The 21,950-nt window shown below is 51.8% G+C and overlaps 1 protein-coding gene across 4 annotated transcripts in view; it reads left to right on the top strand.

Moving 5' to 3' along the window:
• Window positions 1-21,950, top strand: part of MTCL2 (microtubule crosslinking factor 2) — a 67,404-nt gene that overhangs the window by 12,528 nt on the left and 32,926 nt on the right. For all 4 annotated transcript variants that reach the window (XM_081255355.1, XM_081255356.1, XM_081255357.1 and 1 more), the window contains exons 2-3: window positions 8,327-8,551; window positions 15,205-15,363. In XM_081255355.1, coding sequence (XP_081111481.1) covers window positions 8,327-8,551; window positions 15,205-15,363 — 384 coding nt within the window. The remainder of the gene's footprint in view (window positions 1-8,326; window positions 8,552-15,204; window positions 15,364-21,950) is intronic.

Consider the following 21,950-nt stretch of genomic DNA (forward strand, 5'->3'; position numbering starts at 1 on the left):
GCGCAGGCTTTCCTCTAGCTGTGGCGAGCGGGGGCTACTCTTTGTTGCGGTGCGCGGGCTTCTCATTGCGGGGGCTTCTCTTGTTGCGGAGCATGGGCTCCAGGTGTGCAGGCTTCAGTAGTTGTGGCTCTGGGGCTCAGTAGTTGTGGCTCGCAGGCTCTAGAGCGCAGGCTCAGTGGTTGTGGCGCACGGGCTTAGTTGCTCTGAGGCATGTGGGATCTTCCCGGACCGGGGCTCGAACCTGTGTCCCCTGCGTTGGCAGGCGGATTCTTAACCACTGCACCACCAGGGAAGTCCCTCCTGGAACATTTTAAATGTGGCGTGAAAGTGGAGCTCTGTTTCTCCAGCTTTATTCCTTGATGGTGGAGAGCGAGGGTCTGGGGTGGCAACCCAGACCCCACAGATGAGGCGGCTCCAGAGGGAACACAGACTCCATCGTATTTTGTGCCATGTGCTGAGAGTAATTCTCAGAATAAGCTCTCTACTGAGAGTAATTCTCAGAATAATGTTTTTAAATGTTTAAAACAAAATATAAAGGAAAGCAAGCATATTGAAATATAGTTATCAAAGTATATTTTTTAAATTATGATATAGTAATATGTGTGTTTATTAACTCATAAGATCTGGAAACAGGTCTGTTAACTACTGTAATTTCAAAGTACTGATGAGTGTATACAATATTTTGACATTTCTGCAGCAACTCTTATGGGATATGAAAATATCTGTGGTTTCTTTTGGTTATAAAGCTATAAGTACTGCTGATACAACCGTGGCTTGTCCAGAATAGAAGGAAATGTTAATTTTTAGTTAACATTAGTGAAAGTAAAGACGTGATTTTTTTTTTCCCTTCCCATCCAAGTTCATGGACTCCCTGCATTCTGGTGCAGATGAAAGAACCTGAAGTCTGCAACCCGAGTCCCATTTGGAGGTATCTCTGTGTGACCCTGGACATAGCCCACCTCCCCTGTGCTCCTCTGCGGTTCTTTGCCTCTAGAACAGAGATGGTGATTCCTCTCCTGCCTGTCCATGGGGCTTCTGTGGACCTGAGGACCCGTGAGATGATTCACATGGAATGTCTTTGTAAACTGTGAAGCCCCGTGCTGCCATGCAATGCCACGCTATTATTAGCGGTAGTGTGAGCTCATGTTTGGCCCTCCGGCCCAGCGTGGACCAAAAGACTCTTCCTGGCCAATTCCCTCAGGATTCCTGGGAACCAATCCATTTCAGGGAGCGGGTCTGCCCCTGAGAGGCTGATTCCTGCAGGCTGACCTCATGGGTCATTACAGCATGTGAGGGAGGATGGACAGAGGTGTACTTGTGGGCAGGGAGTGGGTGGGTGAGCTGAGGTTCAAGAGACCCTGCCCATCCTCCTGAGGTGGCATGGGGGTCTGAGGCCAGCCCTGGAGCAGCCTAGGCTCTCCCTGACTCTTTGCAGCTGACCTGGGGCTGGGATCAGGAGGGCCTGCCCTCTCTGGGCTGTGAGAGAGGCTGGGCAGGGCAGAAGCCATACTCCTTTCATTCATTCATCTACCCATCCATAGACAGTGATGGGTGCCTGCTCCGTCCCATGTCCTGTCCAGGGCTGTGCTGGGGACCAGACACGAGTCAGACCCAGCACCTGCCCTCCCCACCAGCTCTTGGGGAAGATAGACTTGAAGACGAGCAAATGCGACCTAAAGTTGTTAGCACAAGAAGAATGGAGTTCAGAGCGTGGGGTTTGAATCAGATTGGGGGAGGAGGGAATACTCTGGAAGGATGAGAAAGTTAGCAGTTAGCCTGGCAAAGGCTCTCTAGCAGAGGGAATAGCCCAAGCAACCCTGGGAGTAGAACACACAGTTAAGATGCACTGGCCCAGGGTTACAGGGCTTGTTTGGATTCCAACTCCACCGCTCCTTTGCTTGAGCAGCTCTGGGAAACTTCTGAGCCTCAGTTTCCTCATCTGCAAAGTGGGAACACTTTCCCTACCTACCTCGCAGAGCTGGTAAGGGATCAAACTATTGTGCACATACTGTGCTTGGACTGGGCCTGGTAATTAGTGAGCTTCCCGATAGGTGGTGGCTATTTCTTCGTCGTGGTGTACCTGGACATGGAGGGCAGAGGCAAGACAGAAGTGGGGAGGAGACCCGGGGTGGGTGGGGGGGCGGTGGGAGAGGCGTGTGCTCAGATTCCAGGGTAAGAAGCTTGTACCTAACGCAGAGACCAGTGGGAACTAGTGGAGGAGATAGAAAGCTATCTGCTTTTTTTTTTTCCAAGTTTTTTCCAATGAACAGGTATTACCTCTATAATCAGAGCAAAATAAACATTCTCTGTAAAGGGAAAGGCTGACTACCCTGGCAGCAGCGGGGGTGCCCGATCCTCCCCGCTCCACTCCCCGTTCTCAGTCCAGGTTAAATAATCAGGTTAAGCTTCAAGGGGAGGAGAGGTTACCTTGAAGGAGCAGCTGGAGGGGGTGGGTTTGGAGGCCTGGCAGGCTGTGCCTGATCTGAGTACCTTTGCTCAGCTTCTTTAGTCCAGACATTCTGACTGGGGGGTGGTGGTGGGGTGCGGTTTGAGAATCAGGGGCCCCTGGGCTCTGAGGTGGGCACTGCTGGGCAGTGTGGCCTCTTCCTGACTGCAGTGGGGGATGAAGTCTAGGTTTCCCCACGGACGTTGGGGGGTCTCTGACAACCTTGTTGTATAGCCACTGGGCTGGCTTAGTTCAGTGGTGTTGGCCCCCTCTCCGCATTTCCCCACGGCTGGGGTGAGAGGCTCAGCAGACACTGAGCTTTTTTTTTTTTAAGGAGGAAACTTTTTTTTTAATTAATTTATTTCTTTTTAAATTTTTGTCTGTGTTTGGTCTTTGTTGCTGTGCACGTGCTCTTCTCTAGTTGCGGCGAGCAGGGGCTACTCTTTGTTGCCGTGCGCGGGCTTCTCATTGTGGTGGCTTCTCTTGTTGCGGAGCACGGGCTCTAGGCGCGCGGGCTTCAGTAGTTGTGGCACGCGGGCTTCAGTAGTTGTGGCTTGAGGTCTCTAGAGCACAGACTCAGTAGTTATGACACGAGGGCTTAGTTGCTCCGTGGCATGTGGGATCTTCCTGGACCAGGGCTCGAACCTGTGTCCCCTGCATTGGTAGGCAGATTCTTAGCCATTGCGCCACCAGGGAATCCCCACTGAGCTGTCTTTGAAGGGAAGCCTGAACTCCCCACCCACTACCCGCCGGCGATTCCCTACCAGCTCCCTCGGTTGGATCAGACGGTCCCTGGATGAAGTCCTGGGAGACTGGGAGGCTCGGTGAGGTCCAAGAACCTCTGGAGGGAAGCAGAGTCCTACCCTCAGCCCCCTCCCCATGGCCCAGCAGCCCCTTTCCCAGCCCCCACCTCAGACCCTGAAAGCTCAGCTTCTGCTGCACACACCCCAGAAGACCCAGCCGTGCGGGCCACAATTCAGCCTTTGTGGACTCACCCTCTCACGTGGACGGTGCCAGGAGGGGCTGACCGCATTCTGCCTGCAGCTGGGACAAGCCCTTGAGGGGCCTGGGCCCCCCTTGGCCACCACGGAGAGATGGAGCTGGCATGAATGCAACATCCTGCATTTGCATAAATGGACTGTGGTGAAGGGCAGGCCTGGAGAGACAGCTGCTCATGTGAGAAAGGTCATTCATTCATTCACTTCTTCAATAGATGCTTATTGAGACCCTGCTCTGTGCCAGGCTCTGGGCTGAGGACTTGTGTGCTGAGACACGTGACTCTTGCCCATTTAAGGAAAGAGACTGGAAGGAAGGGACTTCCCTGGTGGCGCAATGGTTAAGAACCTGCCTGCCAATGCAGGGGACACGGGTTCGAGCCCTGGTCCAGGAAGATCCCACACGCCGTGGAACAACTAAGCCCGTGCGCCACAACTACTGAGCCTGAGCTCTAGAGCCTGTGAGCCACAACTACCGAAGCCTGTGTGCCTAGAGCCCGTACTCCGAAACAAGAGAAGCCACCGCAATGTGAAGCCCGTGCACCGCAACGAAGAGTAGCCCCCGCTCGCCGCAACTAGAGGAAGCCTGCGCGCAGCAACGAAGACCCAATGCAGCCGAAAAATAAATTAAAAAAAAAAAAAAAAGACTGGAAGGAAACACTCTGCATTAGAGTCACTCAGGGGCCCCCATTTCCAGGGTTTCGGATTCAGTAGTTCTCAGTCAGGGCGTGAGGATTTCTGACAAGTCCCCCCCGCCCAGTGTTGCTAATGCTGCTGGTCCAGGGACCACACTTTGAGAACCACTGTGATTCAAGACCAGGTGGAGGAATGATGAGTGGTTTATGTTTTCTGTTTTCAAAACTGTCTTTATGATCGTCATTTCCTTTTTTTAATAATTTTTTTTATGATTAACATTTTTTTAAATTTATTTATTTATTTATTTTTGGCTGTGTTGGGTCTTCGTTGCTGCATGCAAGCTTTCTCTAGTTGCAGTGAGCAGGGGCTACTCTTCGTTGCAGTGCATGGGCTTCACATTGCGGTGGCTTCTCTTGTTGCGGAGCATGGGCTCCAGGCGCGCGGGCTTCAGTAGTTGTGGCACGTGGGCTCAGTAGTTGTGGCGCATGGGCTTAGTTGCTCTGCGGCATGTGGGATCTTCCTGGACCAGGACTCTAACTTGTGCCCCCTGCATTGGCAGGCGGATTCTTAACTACTGCGCCACCAGGGAAGTCCTGTCATTTACTTTTTTTTTTTTTTTTTTTTTTTTTTTGCGATATGCGGACCTCTCACTGTTGTGGGCTCTCCCGTTGCGGAGCACAGGCTCCGGACACGCAGGCCCAGCAGCCATGGCTCACGGGCCCAGCCGCTCCGCGGCACGTGGGATCCTCCTGGACCGGGGCACGAACGCGTGTCCCCTGCATCGGCAGGCGGACTCTCAACCACTGCGCCACCAGGGAAGCCCTCATTTACTTTTATAAACAGAAAAATCAGTTAAAAAAAATTATTTATTTGGCTGCATCGGGTCTTAGTTGCGGCACGCGGGATCCTCGTTGCGGCATGCGGAACCTTTTTTTTGTTGTGCACGCGGGCTCTTCATTGCGGCACATGGGCTTCTCTCTAGTTTTGGCACTCGGGCTCTAGAGTGTGCGGCCTCAGTACTTGTGGTGTGCAGGCTCTCTAATTGTGGCACACGGGCTTAATTGCCCTGCGGCTTGTGGAATCTTAGTTCCCAACCAGGGTTCTAACCCGCATCCCCTGCATTGGAAGGCGGCTTCTTAACCATGGGACCACCAGAGAAGTCCCGAAAAAATCAGTTATTTAAAAGTTAGAAAAATAAGCGGTCCCCCAAAATGACTGCAGTGCCCTGGGTGTGGTCCTGTGTTGTGGGATGTCACCTCCCATGATCTAAATGTCATACATCTTTTAAAGTAGCCCAGCATCATTAGCTTGTGCATCCCCTGCACTTCCCTTTGGCTCACCCTGCGCTTTGGGTCCACTCCGACTCCCAAATCCTCCCTGTCAACGTGTTCTGTAAATAGTACGGTGAGGATTTGGACACAGGCCCATCTGGAGGCTGGTTTAGCTTGGATTTAGCCAACTGGCCCACACTTCCTGAGTGCTGTTTCCTTTATGCTTCCTTAATCTTGCCAGCTGAAATGCGTGTGGACCCCTCACTTCCTCATTTCTTTAACTGGTGTGATCATTGACTGTCCCACTTCCTCCTTCTCCACTTTTAGTTCTGTCTGCTTGGCATGGGGGGGAGGCTGAGTCTGTGTATATATTGGGGTAGAGGTGGGGTTCCTGATGAGGGGACCATTCCTCTGCAGCTTGATGCGGGCAGAATCATTCATTTTGCGGTGTGCTGCTGAACCCCCCCCCCCCACCAACTGGGAGCAAGGCTGTGGTGCCAGGTGGGAATCAAACCCTTCAGTTGCTGGTGGGAATGGGACAGTATCTGTTGTGGTTGAGAGAAGAAGATACCCTGTCGTCCCCTCTGTCTTCCTTTCCTGTGTTCAGAACCAGTTGAGGAATAGTCCCAGGAGTAACTGAGTGCAGATGGATATAAAAACCTCCATGAACTTTCATACTAAAAACCAGCCTGAAGGTGCCACTTCCTAACCCTGAATTAAACCAACCCATCCAGTCTCAGGGGTGCTGGGAAGCCCAGGCCATTCCCCCATAGGGAGCCACCCATTTTCTTTGGGGAAAGGGAGGCTCAGAGGGCTGGTGAACCCAGCTCAGATGTGGTCCCTCTCCAGAGCCTGCACAGTGGTTTGTTTGTTTGTTTGTTTGTTTGCTTCTTGGACCCACCCCGCTTTCCCATCAGCACCATTTCTAGGTGCTTTCTTTTTTTTTTTTTTTTTGCGGTACGCGGGCCTCTCACTGTTGTGGCCTCTCCCGTTGTGGAGCACAGGCTCCGGATGCGCAGGCTCAGCGGCCATGGCTCACGGGCCCAGCCGCTCCACGGCATGTGGGATCTTCCCAGACCGGGGCATGAACCCGTGTCCCCTGCATCAGCAGGCGGACTCTCAACCACTGCGCCACCAGGGAAGCCCTCTAGGTGCTTTCTGTGACTCCTTTGGGATGACTTTGGCAGGTCATTCATCTCCTATGACTCGTCGGTACGCGAGCCTCTCACTGTTGTGGCCTCTCCCGCTGCGGAGCACAGGCTCCGGATGCGCGGGCTCAGCGGCCATGGCTCACGGGCCCAGCTGCTCCGCGGCATGTGGGATCTTCCCGGACCGGGGCACGAACCCGTGTCCCCTGCATCGGCAGGCGGACTCTCAACCACTGCGCCACCAGGGAAGCCCATCGGTTTCTCTTTTTAGTGTACAATCTTATTTAATCTGTTCAATCACACTAAGGGCAGATATTATTATTTCCATTTGTGACTCAGCTTTCACATCTGCTGTTAGACATAGGAATCATCCATTTCTTCTCCTGGGTCTCCCCACTCATCCCCCTGCACTTTGTGTCTAATGATTGTTTCATGTTGGTTTGTCTTTTTGTGATTGTTTACCTAACAAGACGTGCCTTTCTGCACTCAGTATTTGTTAGGAGCTTGCAGGATGCTGGGCCCTGCGCTGGGTGTGGGGTATACAGCGGGGAGTGAGGTAGATGTGGGGAAGCCCCCCAGGCACTCACGGTCTCTCTGGGAGACAAAGTCTTAAATGAAGAATTGCTGATATACCCATAACAAAGGGGAAGTGAAGGACATCTGGGAGTTGATGACAGAGGTGGTCAGGAGCTGCCCTGAGGAAGTGAGGTCATCCCTCTCAACTCCCTCCACTTAAAACCCAGACTCAGATTCGTTACTCAACCCTTCAAGGCCCTGGATGGCTGACCCCTGTCAGTTTCCCCAGCCTCCACTTACCCCTGTAGCTACCCTGGCTGCCTTGCTGTATCTTGACACACTGAGCTCTTTCCTGCCTCTAGGCCTTTGCACACACTGCTCCCTGCCTGTCTCTCTGCATGGCTGTTCCTTCTTGCCTCAGCATAAATGTCCCTTTAGAGGCGGCCTCCCCAACCTTGTCCTCTAACATAGCACCTTCCCCCATTACTCTTTCATATTACCCAGGTGTTTTGGTTCTGTTTTTTTGGTTTTTTTGTCTTCACAGCTCTTAACAGTATCTGAGGGGTTTTTTTATCTTTCAGTTTACTGTGTGTCTTGCCAATGAGACTTGGGGCTCCATGCAGACAATACAGAAAGGGCCACGTTTGTCTTGGTCACCACTCTCCTTCCCCACCCCTTGTGCCTGCACAGAGCCTGGTACACAGTTGGTGCTCATAAATGCTTGTTGAGTGAGCCTCTTCTGCTTCCCCAGTGTGTTACTTTCCTATTGCTGCTATAATAAGTTACCGCGAATTTGACTTGAAACAATCCCAGATTATTATCTTATAATTCTGGATGTCAGAAGTCTGAAAGCCAAGGTGTTGTCAGGGCTCCATCCCTGTAAAGGCTTTGGGGAGAATCCGTTCCCTTTCCTGCTTCTAGAGGCTGCCTGCATTCCCCGGTTCATGGCCCTTTCTCCATCTTCAATATACATCACCCCAACCTCTGCCACATTGCCTTCTCCCGCTCTGAGCCCCTTGCCTCCCTCTTATACGGATGCTTGTAATTACACTGGGCCCACCCAGATAATCCAGCAAAATTTCCCAATCTCAAGATCCTTAACTTAATCACATTTGCAAAATCCCTTTGCCATGTAAGGTAACATATTCACAGATTCTGGGAATTAGGACGTGGGCATCTTGGGGGGCCATTACGCAGTCTGCCACACCCAGACCCCCCGAGGTGTGCCTAGGACAGCATCGAGTGTGCCCTGCACTCGAGTACCCTGGCCACTGCCGTAGGGCCCAGCGACCTGACCTCTCCTTCCCTCTGCAGGATGAGATTGAGGAGCTGCGGGCAGAGATGCTGGAGATGCGGGACGTCTATATGGAGGAGGATGTATACCAGCTGCAGGAGCTGCGGCAGCAGCTGGACCAGGCCAGCAAGACCTGTCGCATCCTGCAGTACCGGCTGCGCAAGGCTGAGCGCCGCAGCCTCCGTGCTGCCCAGACTGGCCAGGTGGACGGCGAGCTCATCCGTGGCCTGGAGCAGGACGTCAAGGTAAGCCCAGGGCCCTCCCAACCCTCACAGGTGCCCTTGCTGGGGGGGTAGGACCATGAGCCTGAGTGCCCAGGTCAGCTCCCTCCTCATGTGTCCTTGGACGAGTTCCATCATCTCTTTGGGCCTCAGCATCCTCATCTGTAAAATGGGGATCCCTAGGAACTGATAGGCCGTCTACCACGGTTGTCCCAAAGTGGTATCATAAGATGATACCTACCAACAGCAGCTGCTGTGTGAGCCACACCTGGTGCCGGGCTCCAAGTTATCCGTGCATAGTTCCATGGAGGTTTCTTTCTTGTGCTGATGGAGAGTAGTGAAAGTCTGGAGTTGAATAAGGCTGGTTTAAATCTTGGCTCCAATATGCCCTAATTTTATGATTTTGAGCAAGTCACCTGTTTCAGTTTCCTCATCTGTAAAACACGTGTAACGGCAGCCCCTGCCTCACGGGGTTCTATGAGGATCAAATGAGATCAGGTAGGTAAGAGGTCACTGTAGGCACTGGAAAAGGTTAGCTAATAATAATTATTATTATTCTCATTTTCCGGATAAGGAAAGTGAATCTCAGAGAAAGGAAGTACCTGTCCAAGTTCATGTGACCCTCCATGTAGCTGGCAGAGCGCAGACTCACCAGCCTCCCATGCTTGCTGCCTGACTTTGCTGATCTTGGCCTCAGAGAGCAGGAAAGGGATGGCCTGGAGGCTGGCAGATGGGGCTTCCAGAAGAGAAGTCTGCCCTGCCTGTCTGTATGAGCCCTGGTCTGGGGGCTGAGAACTCCAGGGGACCTGGCCCAGCACCCTGCTCTCAGAGCTCAGCCCAGTGTTATCCAGGGATGTAGGAGCTGGGGGTAGGGGCATCTGGCACAGCCCGGGGGCCTGTGGAGTCTTCCTGCAGGGGTGACCTCTGAGGTGAGGCCTGAGGTGGAAGAAGGAATGTTGAAGGAAGAGGGCCCTTGTAAGGGGAGGTGAAGAGTGAGCACCAGATCCACACCGGCCTTTGCGTCTCCCATTGTCTTGCACGTGCCGTGGGCACATTGGGATTGTAGGTCTGCTGTACAAGTGAGGAAACAGCTCAGAAAGATTATATCTCCAAGGCCAAAGTCACCTGTACCTGAGAAGGCAGCTCTTGGGATAAATTGTTATACAAATATTCAAATTCCAGGTATCAGATTGAGAGGGTGTGGGGTGAGGGAGAGCCCTGGAAGCTTAGAAGAATCTGAGTTTGTGTCCAGGTAGTTGGGGCTTTGGGGCGAAGACACTGAAAAGTCAGCCTTAGGTGAGGAAGAGGTGGAGGAAGGCTGGAGCTGGGAGCAGACTAGCTGGCTTGCCTCTGTGGGAGGAGCTGAGAGCAGCTGGTGTGTGTGTAGAATGGGGAGGGGGGGAGGCCCTCTGGAGTCTGGGCGGAAGGGAGCGGCCCCTTCTGTTGGGATTTGAACTAGCCAATCAGCAATTGGCTTGGCCCCTTCCCTCCCTCCTCTCCCTGCGCCTGCAGCTGGAGCACTGAGCTCATCCACACTGGCCTGGGCTGGACAGCTTTGGCCGCCTCTCTGTGTCCCAGGTGCTGGGGATGTTCTGGGGCATTTTTGGGAGGCTTTCAGAACGCTGACTTCCCTGGCATCGCCTGGGAGGGCTTGAGAGACCCAAGTGTGGAGGGAACTGGATGTTGCCTGGGAGGGTATCCCCGGGGGCCCTCTGACTTGCCCTGCCAGCAAGAGTAGACAGGTGTGAGGCCACCTCTTGGAGTCTCAGTTTCCCCTTCTGTTAAAAGGAGGGCTTAGAGCAGCTGAGCCTTCAGGGCTTTTGCAGCCCCAGTGGTTTAAGCAAGCAGGTAGATTACTGGTGAGGGTGCCATGAAAGAAACCTCAGGCCTTGGCCCTCCCTCTCCCTCACCCCCACCCCCAGGCTCTCTCACTGTCTGCTGGTTCTCACAGCTGGCAGGACCCACAGAAGCTCAGCAGGAACATTGTTCAGCATGAGGAGGGCAGGGGTGGGGGCGTGCAGAGACCTGCTCTACCACTTGCTTGCTGTGTGGCTTTGGGAAAGCTCCTTGACAGCCCTGAGCCTCAGCTTCCCCATGTGGAAAATGGAGATGCAACAAGTCTCTACCTGTAGAGATTTTTGTGAGGATAAAATGAAATAGCTCAAGTAAAGAGCGTGCTGAGCACAAAGTCTGGCTCGGGATGCTCCCTCAGCAAATGAGCAAATGTTGCTTGTAACTGTTCAGGAGAAGAACTTAAAAGGCACTAGTGGAACAAATGGCTGGACCACGGTGGAGAAGGGGGCCAGAATCTCTACCTCCCTGGGTAGATAAGTATAGCCTGGAGGTTTGTTTACCATGGAGATTCCCAGGCCCCACCCTCAGGGCTTGGGGTCCTGTACGAGGGTGTCAGGTCCTGGGAATCAGGGATGAAAATTCCCACCTGAAGGGACTCTTGTGGGAGGCCCGAGGACACACCAGTAAAACAATTCTTAGAAATCGATGTTGCTGGAGAAAAAGTTCTGGCTTTGGGTTTAATCCCTGGGTGACCTGAGCAGGTTACTTTCTCTCTTTGATCCTCAGTTTCCTCATCTGTACAATGGGGGTGGCATTCCCACCCTCCCGGGTTTCCTGGGAGGATTTCACCACACAGAACCCAGATGCTGCCTGGACAGGGGGTGCTCCTTAGTGACGGTTCCTATCCCACACCCTGGGGATTCAGAGTGACAGAGACCCCTTAAAGCCTTAGGCCCAGGAGCCGAGGGGCCAATGAGCGAGGTGGCTGTGGCCTGGAGGCTGCTGGTTGCATTTGGCAGGCCCCAGCGCTGTAACAGTGACCTCATGGCTGAGAGCATTTGTTTGTGCTTTGGGGATTTGCCCTGGTTTCCAGAAGCTGCAGCTGCTTCACCTCCTGTAGTATCTCAGCCCCCCAACCTTCGGGATAGTTGGGAGGATCATGAGAGGATCAAATGAGACAGGCAGGTGGGGCCCCGTGAGCCCCTGACACAGTGAGCCCACTGTTGCGCTTATTTTTAATACTCTTATTATTGATATTAATATAATGTGTCTTCAAGCTGCAGGCCAACAGCGGCTCAGATTGAGAGCAAGGCTCCAGAGTTGACCCACCTGCTTTCAGATCTTGGTTCTGTAGCTTCCTAGCTGTGTGGCCTTGGGCAAATGACCTTTTCTTTCTGAGCCTCAGAGTGGGGATGATATTCAAAGCACGTTCCCAGGGGATGAAAGGCATGTGGTGGGTGCTCGGGAGCGACAGCTGATTCTGCCTGATTACCTGTGAGAGCCAGGGGGCCCAGGACCACTGAGGCTCAGAGAGAGAAAGGGAGAGGCACAGGCAACCGGGCTCCTGCCCTCCAGGCAGGCATGCTCTTTGCTCCTGTGGGCCTCCATCAGGGGCACAGGGCTCTGTGGGGATCTGAGATTAAGGGCCCTTTTGTCCACACTGGAATTCTGTAAACTGCCTGGGGCTAGGCCTTCTTAACAAAGCACCCTTGGGGGTAGAAAGCAGTTGGAGAAGGGGGTTCCATGGAGAATGGGGCAGAGGCAACTGGGGACTCACCTCACAGAAGGGGTGAAATCCATCATGAACCCAAGAGGATCCAGGAATCTACATGGATCATGACTTCTTGGTGGGGAGTGTCAGGTCCCAGGTCAAGGCCATGGTGGGGATGGAGTGAACCCCGGGTGGAGAGGAGCTGGCCCAGGTGGGAGCATAGTTGGGAGAGGAGCCCCCGCTCCTCCCAGCAGCTGATCCCTCATCCCAGTCAGGGACACAGCCCTCTCTGGACATTTGGGGGTGTGGGCAGTTGTGGGGAGCATCCCCAGCCAAGCTAGGGCATGTGCAGCTCCCCATGTTTCAGTCATTTACTCCTTCATTTCCCTCCCTTTTTGCTTGCTGGGGTCTTGGATTTGTTTGTTCATCCAACAGGCATTTATTAAGCACTTAGTGTGTGCCAGACCCTGCGCTGCTACCGGGACACAGAGATATGAAGGAGCCCCGGCATGGCCTGGGGCCTGGACCTCTGTGCTCCATCACTCCTGCCCCCAGGGGCTAAGCAGATGAATGAATGAATAAATGAATGAATGAATAGAGTATTGATCAGGACAGGGACTCACTGGGTGACCTAATAGCCTAAAACTTGGGACCTGGGGCTGAACACCCGGACACTAAACTCAAGAGTGAGGTTGTGGGGTGCTGGGCCAACCTGGATTAAAATCAGTGCACAGAGCTGAAGCAGTAATCTTGACAATGCATTAAAAATCATACTTTTGAGCACCTGCTATGTTCTAGCCACCAGCCCAAGCACTATGTCTTTTTTTTTTTTTTACAGCAGGTTCTTATTAGTTATCTATTTTATACACGTCAGTGTATACATGTCAATCCCAATCTCCCAGTTCATCCCCCCACCCCCCCACCCCCCACCACTTTCCCCCCTTGGTGTCCATACATTTGTTCTCTACATCTGTGTCTCTATTTCTGCCCTGCAAACCGGTTCATCTGTGCCATTTTTCTAGGTTCCACATATATGCGTTAATATACGATGTTTGTTTTCCTCTTTCTGACTTACTTCACTCTGTATGACAGTCTCTAGATCCATCCATGTCTCTACAAATGACCCAATTTCATTCCTTTTTATGGCTGAGTAATATTCCATTGTAATATATGTACCACATCTTCTTTATCCATTCGTCTGTCGATGGGCGTTTAGGTTGCTGCCATGACCTGGCTATCATAAGTAGTGCTTCAGTGAACATTGGGGTGCATGTGTCTTTTTGAATTATGGTTTTCTCTGGGTATATGCCTAGTAGTGGGATTCCAAGCACTATGTCTTTTATTCCTCACAGCAGGCCTCATGACTATGCTATATCAACCCCCTTTTACTGATGACCAAACTGAGACTTCAAATGGTTAAATAACCTGTCCTGGGTCGCGTACCCAGTGAGGGCTGGAATCAGGCTTGAATCTGGTTTTCCCACCTGCAAAGTCCTCGTTCTGCTAGTGAGGGATTGCTCCCCCCACTTTGTGGATGAGGAGGGTTTGGTGGCCTAGAGAGACTGTGGGAGGAGCCTCGTGGGCCAGCTTCCAGCTGTCCTAGGAGATCTTCACGGGGCTGAGAGAGGCAGTGGGCAACGGAGGGAGGAGGGGGAGGCAGGGCTCGATTTCCTTTCTGGCCGTTGTTTTTCCTGGCCTTCCTTGCACACTGCCAAGGGGTCCGTGCTGAGTTGGGCCTGGGCCCGCAGAAGGCAGAGCCAGGGAGGGCCCTCTTCCTTTCCGGCAGGGAGGAGGTGCCATGGCCATTTCCGAGACTGGCAGGCACGAGGCACTGGGCTGTCTGCCGCACACATACCCCTTGCTGGCAAAGCCCTCATACCCCTTGTGGAGCCTGGGCCACGCTGACCCTTCAGCCAAAGCCCCTGAGCTCCCTCCAGCTTGGCCCACACTAGCTCTGTTTGACTCTGAGCAAGGCATTTGCCCTCTGAGCCTCAGTTTCCTTGCCAGTAAAATGGGGGCAGAGTTGGGGCGAAGAGGAATGAATCTGGCACATAGCAGGTATTCAACAAGTGCTAGTACTTAGTCCACTTGGGGATGGAGGCTAGTTGTGATTTACCAGCTCAGAGGGCCTTCCTCATCCCCAGAGAAGAGACCCCCTTTCCTACCTTTCACCCCAGCCAGCAGGGGACAGGACAGAGGGGTCCTCAAGGAAACGGGGTGCTCTTACAGCAGAGTCCTGGAACCGGATTGGAGTTTGCAACTCCATTAGCTCCTTCTGTAGGGATGACTTGGACATCTGCCCAGCCTTTGTCACTGGGGGCATGTTCTGTATCCCAGACAACTGGAAATAGGCCTCAGGGTCTGTGTCACATTGTGACCCTCAGCAAGTCATGCCCCCTCTGGACTCAGCGCCTCCCAGCAGCAGCCACCACTTACCCAGTGCTCACTGTGCAGGCTCTCAGCCAAGCCTTTGTGCAATAGCTGATTCAGTCCTCCTGTTGGCCCATGAGGTTGGTGCTGTTATTATTGTACCCATTTTGTAGTTAAGGAAAGACCCAGAGTAGGGAAATAATTTGCTCAGGAACGTGTGCTGGTCACTGGCAGAGATGGGGTTCAAATGTCTCTGGGGATGTCCATCTTGCTCTGGGTTTCCCCTCTCTTTAAAATGATCTTCTTGGGGGGTAGTGGTGGTGGGATGAATTGGGAGATAGGGACTGACATATATACACTAATTTGTATAAAGTAGATAACTAATAAGAACCTGCTGTATAAAAATAAATAAATAAAATTAAATTTAAAAAAAATAAAATGATCTTCTGGTCCTGTCTTAAGCTCTGGTGAGAACTGGGCAAGAGCGTGGACAGGAGAGGCTTTTGGAAGCATCAAAAGGCCCAGATAAAAGTAAAGGCATTGCTAAGAGCAGGCACTGCCTCTGTAGCTTTCTGGGAGCTGAACTATGATGTGGACATAGGAAGCACAGGGTGCCTGGGTTTGGGTTTTGGTTCTACCACTTCCTGGCTGTGCGACCCTTGGTGAGTTACTTGACCTCTCTGTGCCTCAATTTCCTCTTCTCTAAGTGGGGGTGATGAGAGTACCTGCCTACCCTGGGGTTGCTCTGTGGTAGAGGTAGGATGGCCTGCTCATGCCCTGCTCATCACCCACCTTTGCTCAGGTCTCTAAGGACATCTCCGTGCGGCTGCATAAAGAGCTCGAGGCGGTGGAGAAGAAACGGGCGAGGCTGGAGGAGGAGAATGAGGAGCTTCGGCAGCGGCTCATTGAGACCGAGCTGGCCAAGCAGGTGCTGCAGACGGAGCTGGAGCGGCCGAGAGAGGTGAGGCCCGCGTCCACCCCGGCAGGGCTAGGCCTGGGCTGGGCAGGCATGTGCCAGCCCCATCCAGCCAGTGTTTCTGAACCTCTGTCCCGGCACAGTTATGCCTCCCTGGCAGAGCTGTCTATTCATTCACTGCTCCAGCACACGCTCCCTGAGCACCTACTGTGTTCACTGTGTGCTGGATACTAAGGACACAGGGGTGCGTGAGAGACACCTGGTTCCTGTCCTCGAGGAGCCCACAGGCTAACGAAGGAGACAGTCAGCCATCAAAGGACCACAGCTGGGAGAGGATTGCCTGAGAAAACATGCAACAGTGCTGAGCAGGGGACCCAGCCCTCTGTGCCTCAGTTTCCTCATCTATCAAATGGGATAGTAATACTTTGAATCATTGGAAGGACTAAGTGGTATAGATTTTGTGGACATGCTTTAGGGACTGCCTGGCACTGCCGCTCAGTATAAAGTCACTGCCAGGTCTGGGCTTCTGGCTGGTGTCTCAACATATTTCCAGGACACAGATGCTTTTTTTTTTTTTCTTTTTTAAATTAATTTATTTATTTTTGGCTACGTTGGGTCTTCGTTGCTGCGCTTGGGCTTTCCCTAGTTGCAGCGAATGGGGGCTACTCTTCATGGCGGTGCGCGGGCTTCTTATTGTGGTGGCTTCTCTTGTTGCGGAGCACGGGCTCTAGGCGCACGGGCTTCAGTAGTTGTGGCACGCGGGCTCTAGAGCACAGGCTCAGTAGTTGTGGCACACGGGCTTAGTTGCTCCGTGGCACGTGGTATCTTCTCGGACTAGGGCTCAAACCCTTGTCCTCTGCATTGGCAGGTGGATTCTTAACCACTGCGCCACCAGGGAAGCCCCAGATGCTTCTTGAGTGTGACCCCAGGCACCAGCTTCTCCGTCTTTGGTCATGAGAGTCCCTCCACCTGGCATTCCATTCTTCCTTCTGCTGTGTGTTAGGTGTACAGCATGTTAAGCACCATGCTAGACACTCGCCATGATTTTCAGAAAGGCCCGATGAGGTTGTGATTGTACCAGTTTTATGGATGAAAACACAGCCCTGAGAGAGGGAGCGATGTCCTCCAGGTCACGTAGGGCCCAGTGGGCTGTGCAGATTGGAAACCATCAGCCCAGATGATGCCTAAGGGCTGGAATCCTCCAGAATCCAGGGGTCTGTGTCCCAGGCGGCCTGGGTGCCTTCTGCCCCCAGAGGCACAGCTGGGCCTCAGCTGGCTGGCTGCTCATGAGGCATGCTAGGATCGAATGTTGTTCTGGGGCACAGTTCTCACCTTCCCAAGGGCAAGCGTGCCAGCATTCCAGGACAGACACCACAGCCCTGAGGCCATAACAATCCTTCTGCTGCCCTCGCCGCTGGGTGTGTTGGTGTGACATGCCAAAGGCTTCTCGGTGTGGAGATGGGAGGTATTTGCTACTCAAGGCTGCCCAGGGCTGTGTGGGAGGCCCCCTCCCCCAGGCAGCCTCCTGCCCTCCATGGCCTGGCCAATAACAGGGGACCATCTTCACACATCTCATTGCTGCTACCCTTGATAGTGAAAAGGAGAGACAGTTTCAGAAGGTGCCTAGGATGTCAGCCTCTTCCCATTGTAAAGGAGAGGGAACAGATGTCCAGAGAGGGAAAGCCTGCCTGAGTTCACCCAGCCTCTCCTTGGCTGAGATGGGGCTGAGACTCTGAAGCCACCTCCCCTAAGTTTTAGTTTCTTCATCTGTGACATCAGGATAATAACAGTACCCAGTTTATGAGGTTGTTCATGATCATTCATAAGATTGGGTAACCATAGAACACTGTGAAGAAGTTAAAAAGAATAAGGTAATATAGCAGTTCCTGAGAAAATTAAACAGAATTTCCAAATAAGCCAGTTCCACTTCTGGGTATATACCAAAATTGAAAGCAGGGACACGAACAGATATTTGTACCCTCATGTTCATAGCAGCATTATTCACGGTAGCCAGAAGGTGTAAGCAACCCAAATGTCCATCAATGAACAAACAAAAATGTAGTATATACTTACAGTGTATGTATAATCTTAAGAAGGAACGTGATTCTGAAACAGGCTACAACGTGGGTGAACCTTGAGGACACTGTGCTCAGTAAAATAAGCCAGACACAACAGGACAAGTATTATATGATTCCACTCAGATGAGATACTGAGAGTAGCTAAATTCCTAGAGACAGAATGTAGGTTAGAGGTTACCAGAGCCTGGAGGGAGGCGGGTGTAGGGAGATATTGTTTAATAGGTACAGCATTTCAGTTTGGGATGATGACAAAGCTCTGGAGGTGAATGGTGATGATGCCACTGGATTGTACCCTTGAAAATGGCTAAAAATAGCAGATCTTATGTTATGTATATTTTACTGCCATAAAAAAGAAAAAAAGGGTTAAAATAGTAAATTTTATATTAGGTGTACTTTCCCACGATTTAAGAAAAAAGGCAGATACATATGCACTGATGTGGAAAGATCTCTAAGGTACATTGTCAAGCAGGAAGAGAAAGCTGTAGAATCATACATATTGTGCAATCCCACTAATTATTTTGGAAAGCCATACAGAATGAACTGATTTTGAAGCATGTGTCTATATGTGCAAATGCATAGCCTGGAGGAAAGTCTGGAGGAAAACCCACTGAACTGAGGCATTAGAAATGGTGGGAGTATGGTAGGCAATGGCTTTTGCTTTTTATTCTATGATTGCTGTATTTAGGGGTTTTTTTGGGGGGGCGTGGTTATTAGTAGTGAAATTTTAAATAAAGTCAAGCATGTAAAGAGCCCTTTGTGGTGCCTGGCACACAGTTGGTGCTCAGGAAACACTGGTTCACTTCCTCTTGGAGGTGATGTCACTGCGGCTGGCCTAGCCCTCCCTGATGTGCCCCCTCGGTGTCTTAGATCTGCGGAAGGAGGCGTGGCCCTGTGTTTATTTGCTGATTGCCCTCTCTCCTCCCTCTCCTTCCTGATATGGTTTCTATGGAGACGAGGGTCCCTTAGCAATTCTTCTGCCAGAGCTGTTCCCAGTCCCATCATCGAGATCTGCCTTTGCCATCCTGACAGGTTGCTGTGGCAATGCTGTCACCCGGCTGGGAACAGGAGCCCCTGGCCTGAGCTGATGTGGTTGCTATGGAGATGGCTCTTCACTAGAGAGAAGGGAGGGTGGCCTGCCCCAGCTGTGTTCTGCAGTGGCACCGTTGCCAGCTGGGCTGCAGCTCAAAAATCGTAACACGAGCCACCGCCACCCCCAATCCAGTATCATTCCCCGTCTTTGTATTTTAGGCAGAAAGCCAATATCAGTGTTGATGGGATTTATAATAACATAGCTGCTGTGTCTGAGTGCTTGCTCTGTACCAGGCACTGCACTAAGCAGTTTATGTGTGTCTTCACGTTGTGTAGCCAGCAGCCTCCCAAGGTACATCGTGATTTTGTCCCCATTTTATTTTATTTTGTTTATTTAATTTTTTGGCTGCACCACACAGCTTGCGGGACCAGGGATTGAACCCAGGCCCTCGGCAGTGAAAGCGTGGACTTGCTGTATACAGATGGGACAGGGGAAAGACAAGGATGGGATCCTAACCCAGGACTCTCCATCTCCCAAAGCCACACTAACTCTTACGGCGATGCCCGTGCCCTCCTTGCCCCATCCAGGGGCCTTCCTAGAACCCGGCTGTGTTTCGGAACCTCTGAAGAGGCCACTCACTCCAACGAGTACTTCCTTCTCTGGCCCAGGCTTCTTGGCCTGATTCCCACTCTCATGGGGTAGAAAGGGCACTCACCATAGTATCAGTTCACCTGGGTTCAAATCTCGCTTCTGCTGGCATCGTCATCTGATGCAGCCTAGCCGTGGCCTGTGTGCTGCAGGGCAAACTCGAACTTGGAGTCACACGGCCTGAGTTTGAATCCTGGCTTTGCCACTTATTTGCAAATAACTGTAGCATTGGGCAAATCATGTAACTGCTCCAGTGCTCAGTTTGTTCATTTATAAAATGGGAATATGGGGACTTCCCTGGTGGTCTGTGGGTAAGACTCCACGCTCCCAATGCAAGGGACCCAGGTTCGATCCCTGGTTGGGGAACTGGATCCCGCATGCATAGTGCAACTAAGAGTCCACATGCTGCAACTAAAGATCCCACGTGCCGCAACTAAGACCCAGCACAGCCAAAATAAATAAATAATAAATTTAAAAAATGGGAACGTGAATCCCTACATCTCAGAGGTGTTTATGAGAATTAATCAAGACAAGCAGGTAAAATGCTTAGTGGAGAATAAGAGCTCGGTAAATACTGGTTATCAGTGTCATCACCCTCACAGCCTCTACAATGGCTGTGGGCCTGGAGAAGCATTTATCTTAGTTCAATAAATATCCTTCTGCTGCCTCTAGCAAGGAGCTCTCCATATCAAACTGCCAGTAGCCCATGGAAGGAGCAGTTAGGTAGCAAATCAACGCCTGCACTTGGCAGCGTCTGCCCCTGTACTTTGATTTGGGGTCCATGTCAAACCACTCTGTTTCCTCCACCCAACTGGTCTCCCTCAGCCCGGAGCCACACCGCCTCTCTAGCTGCTTCAGCCACTTTGGAGGAAGAATGCCTCAGTCTTTGAGATGCACCCCTACCCCAGGCTCCCCCCTGGAGTAAATTTGGTACACACAGCACAGTCTGTGTTTTCAGTGAGACCTTTTCAAACATCCCCTCTAAATTGGATGAAAATCTACCCAACTGTTTTGGCAGAAGGCTCATTTTATTCCTTGAAGGTTGGTCCTTGTTTCTTGGCAACATGGAAGCATAGAAGGTGTTAGAAGACAGGGGACCTCTCCAGAGCTGTGCTCAGGCAGCCTCTCCGTGTGGGCTGGAGGGGCGGAGGTACCCTCTGCTAATCTCCTGGAGAGGGACATGGGAGGGCAAAGCTTTTGCTCCTACTAGGAGCCGTTAGACCAAGGATGCTTAGAGGCACCACCCTGGCTGCTCAAAAGCGGCCTTGTGAGTTGCTGGTGGGTGGGGAAGCCCCTGCTGCGTGCCAGGCCAACGACTGTGCCCTCGGGGTCCGGCGCTTGTGACTGGCATTCTTGTTGGTGCCCGGGTGCTGTCCTGCCCTGCCCCAGCCCGCCCACCTGAGGCCCAGGGCCAGAACATCTGCCCCTGGGGGCTCGACAGAGGGGCTCTGACGGGCCTTGGCTCCCTGGAGGGGCACCGCAGTCCCCCAGGCCGCCTGGCCAGCTGCTGCCCTGCAGAGAGGAGGAAGGTCTTTGTGCTCTGTGAGCCTGCCTTGTTTTCCCTCCAGAGCCGCAGAGCAGTGTGGGAGCCCAAATGGCTTAGATGAGGTGGGGGGCAGGGACGGGCAGTTCCATCCAGAAAAGGCTGGAACCACTTTGGTCCTGAAAAGGTTTGCTGCTTCAGCCCCTCTTCTCTGCCCACTGCCCTCCCTTTCTGGTGGGCACTCAGAACTCACCCTCTGCAAATGTGTTGGAATGTTGTTCATGACTTTTCTTGGGGAAGTACATTTTAAAAACATTTTACTATAACTTTCTCCTCCCACCCAACAGGTAAAATATATGCGTAGTAGAGAAAGACTAGGAAATACAAGTAAGCCATAAGGAGAAAAAATTTCAACTGTAATCCAATATTCAGAGGGAATTCCTCCGAGTAATTACCAAATTACTATTTGGGTGGGAGTACTTCCCAGTATGTTGTACTTCCAATACATTTTTCTATGTGTGCGCACACACATATTGAAATGTATATATGCATTATTTTTTACTAAAAAAGTAATATAAGCTCAGTGAAGCAAAAATTTCATTACAAAAACATATAAATGCATGCCTAGCATACCTCTAAGGGTGGACACATCAGACTCTGGTTGCATTGGTTGCCTCGGGCAAGAGAGCTGGTCACAGGGTTCACTGCACTGTATTCCTTTTTTTTTTTTTTTTGCGGTACACGGGCCTCTCATTGCCGTGGCCTCTCCCGTTGCGGAGCACAGGCTCCAGATGCGCAGGCTCAGCGGCCATGGCTCACAGGCCCAGCCGCTCCGCGGCATGTGGGATCCGCCCGGACTGGGGCCCGAACCCGTGTCCCCTGCATTGGCAGGCGGACCCTCAACCACTGCGCCACCAGGGAAGCCCTCTTTTTGGGTTTTTTGAAGTTTGAAGTATGTGAGTGTGTTCTCCAAAATGTAAGAAATAATAATGATACATAAAATAAAAGAAGAAAGGCTCCCCTAACCACTTCCCTCAATTCGACGCCTGACTCAGCCTAACCTGTGATTTGGTTTGGTTTGTGTCTTTTCAGGCCTTTCTCTGTGCTTATATGATGTATATTCCTCTATGTATTTTCTTTTTCATAAAGATGGGATTATGTTACATGCACAGTTTCTGTAACATACAGAATAATACAGCATGAACACAGACTGTCTTTTTAAATGCTGGATGTTTTGGGGTTTTCTTCTGCTTAAGGTGCTTATTACAAAAGTCAAAGATCACAGAGTCGAGTAAACATAGGAAGGAAAGTTTAAAAGAACACCATCTATTTCAGTATTTTAAACACAGAGCCAGAGATCTAGAAGGAGCTCCAGCTGACCCTCAGCTGTGGT

This window comes from Mesoplodon bidens (genome assembly GCF_964165515.1).
Source record: "Mesoplodon bidens genome assembly, chromosome: 15".
Classification (NCBI taxonomy): domain Eukaryota; kingdom Metazoa; phylum Chordata; class Mammalia; order Artiodactyla; family Ziphiidae; genus Mesoplodon; species Mesoplodon bidens.